Here is a 2,934-nt window from a genome sequence, read left to right as displayed (position 1 = left end):
TTCGATCAACAAGCCACATCCGGGTAAGTCAACAGACCTCCCTATCTTCATCGTATGAAAAAGTACATCATGAACACGTTAAGCGGGGGCGGGAAGACGTGGGGGAGGGATAAAAAGTAAAAAAATTCGTAGGCAGAAGTAAAATTTACGTCGGGCGGTAAACAAATTTAAAATCCATTAAACAAATTTTATTAATTAAAACAAACAAAAAACAAAAAATGAAAAACCTACGAACCTACGACTACAAAAAACAAACTAAAAGCCGCATATTTTAGGACCGGGAAAAAGTTTTTTTTTTTTTTTTTTTCCAAATAAATGATAACGTTAATAATAATAATAATAAAGTTTGTTGTTGTTGTTGTTGTTTGTTGGTTGTCTGAATGATATTTGGGAAAAACGTTATAAACCTTTCGGTCACGCCACGCTAAAAGAAAATGAACCGAGAAGAAAACAAATGTAAACACATTAGAAAAAAAGAAAATGGAAAAAGGAAATTAATATTAAAAAGCCGGAAGTGACGAAAATAAAATAAAATTTAAATTTATATGCGTTATCAGTAAAATGAATTACATGAAAATATTTGAAATTTATAAATGAAATCGTGATAAGAGAGGAAGAAATCCGAATGCATTTTTTTGAAATTTTTTTTTTCATTTAAAATTTTGGCGCCATTTTTTTTTAAATAAAATTTTTTATTATTACGATTAAATGTACACGAGGGATAGGAAGAAGAAGAGGAGGTCGGTTAAACTTTTTTAATTTATTTAAATTATTTTTTGTGATTATACCGATAAACTGTTTTTGTTTTGTTTTTCTTCTGCTAAAATTTTTCATGAAAAAAAAAAAACTTTTGATAAAATGAAGAAAAATTTTCAGACAAATACGTAAACAAAATAATAAAGAAGAGAGAATAAAAATGGATTTTTTTTTTAATTACGAAAATAAAAACATTTTCATCTTTTAAAACCATAACATTGTTTTTTACTGGAAAACAAACAAACAAACAAGCAAAAATCTTTTTTTTTAACGAATTTTCCATAAAATGCAGTTTTTTTTTGTTAAACAAAATTGTCATCGCTTTGATTTTTTATATTTTCCAAAAAAAAAAAAAAAAAAATTTTTTTCTCCAGGTCATTTTAATGTCGCGTCGTCGCGTCATCCCTAATAATTTTACTTCCAGTTGTTATCAATAATAATTTTCCTTCTTATCATTTTTTTTCTCATCCAAAACTTTTACCCGTTTGTAATTTTTTTTTATGTTTTTTTCCATTTTCGTAATTAAATTTTATTATTATTATTAAATCGAATCGAGGAGGGGGAGGGAAGGGCGACAGGAGAGAAAAAGTAAAGGAAAGAGATAAAAGTTTATTTATTCTATGACATTTTTTTTTTTAACGCCAATTTTAACGGTATGTTTTTTTTTAACATTAAAAATAAATAAATAAGTAAAACTAAAAAAATCTGAATAACTTTTTAATTGAGCCGATTAGCGTTACCATAGAAATTTATTATTATTATTATTATTATTCTCCTACAACAACAACAATTTTTTTTTTTTTTTTGTACTCTTATTATTTACCGCCATTTTTAAATGTCACATGCTTTTTATTATATGTATATATGTTTCATTTTAATGATATAAAAAGGTAAAAAAAAATTATTTTTTCCATTTTTTTTTTTTTTTTTAAATGCGACATCATTAAGGTATCCACGAAATACATTAGATGGTAATAATAATAATAATAATAATAATAATAATAATAATAATAATAATAATAATGATGATGATGTTGCTATCGTTTTTTTTTCTCCAGTTTTTTTCTCCAGCTTTTTTTTTCCGGAGAAAAAAACTCCGGATGGGGAAAAAAAAAATCGATTTGATTTAACATAGAATGTGTACCGTGTTGATTTCCCGCTTTGACGTGTCATCAGAATTCACGTTTACATTTGAAAATCAAACCGGAAACAATTAATATACGTGTAGTTTTATCGGATAACATATATTTATTACGTTTCCGACGGTTAAATTAAATGTGATTTTGTAGGGGGAAGGGGGAAACATTTTTATTTTCAAGGTTAAAAACAAAAAACGAAAATCAAACACAAAATAATAATAATAATAAATAAAAAAATAAGAAAAAGGAAAAATTTTTTTTTTGTTTTATTCTTGTTTGTATTTGGAGGAAAAAAAAAAATAAGAGGAAAAGTGGTTTATCCAGATAAATTGCTGGAACGTGACAAATAAAAAAAACACGCGACATAATAATTTTGTAGAAAAAGTAGGCGGGTGGGTAAACTTTGGGGGGGGTGGGGGAAGGGAAGAAGGAAAAACGGGAAAGGAAATGGGAAGACCGAAGCGGGGAAACAAGGCCCGAGGCGAAAGAGGGGGGTCGATTCGAATAAGGAGTAAATTCTATAATTTAACATCGTGATTTATTTATTATTATTATTATTATTATTATTATTATTATTATTATTATTATTATTATAATTGCTATAGTTATTATTACTATTATTATTATTATTATTTTTCAAGATTTTAGAAACACGTGCGTGTATTATTATTAGAATTGGAAAATTTTTTTTTTTTTAATTTTCTCATTATTATTATTATTATTATTATTTATTTCTCATGGAAGTTTTTTCCAGAAGAATAAAAAAAAAAAAAAAAAAAACAAAATGGACGTCAAACGGTTGGATTTTCGAATAGAAAATTTTCTTTTTTTTTTTTTAAGTAAACAATTAAGTTTTTTTTTTATTTTTATTTCACTTATGAATTTTTTTTTTGTTTCCATTGACTAAAAAGGAAGGGAAAATTTTCCATTGTTAACTATAAAAAAAAAAAAAAATTTTTTTTTTTTTTTCTATGAATTTTAAAGAGTCATTTTTCCATTTTTCCTTTTATGTTTTTTTTTCCTTTTTAAAATGGTTCGA

General features: G+C 25.1%; 1 protein-coding gene across 1 annotated transcript in view; it reads left to right on the top strand.

Annotated features, from left to right (window-relative positions):
- The window catches only part of Phum_PHUM189010 (uncharacterized protein), a gene marked incomplete at both ends in the record, with an annotated part of 990 nt that extends 393 nt beyond the window's left edge, over window positions 1-597 (top strand). Inside the window, 2 exons of the mRNA XM_002425218.1 lie at window positions 1-23; window positions 558-597. The exon at window positions 1-23 is cut by the window's left edge and continues 393 nt beyond it. Of these exons, the coding sequence (XP_002425263.1) occupies window positions 1-23; window positions 558-597 (63 nt within the window). The remainder of the gene's footprint in view (window positions 24-557) is intronic.
- Window positions 598-2,934: the final 2,337 nt, after the last annotated feature.

Source organism: Pediculus humanus, genomic scaffold, assembly GCF_000006295.1.
Source record: "Pediculus humanus corporis 1103172107538 genomic scaffold, whole genome shotgun sequence".
In the NCBI taxonomy this organism is placed as follows: Eukaryota; Metazoa; Arthropoda; class Insecta; order Psocodea; family Pediculidae; genus Pediculus; species Pediculus humanus.
This window is presented reverse-complemented; position numbering and strand designations above follow the sequence as displayed.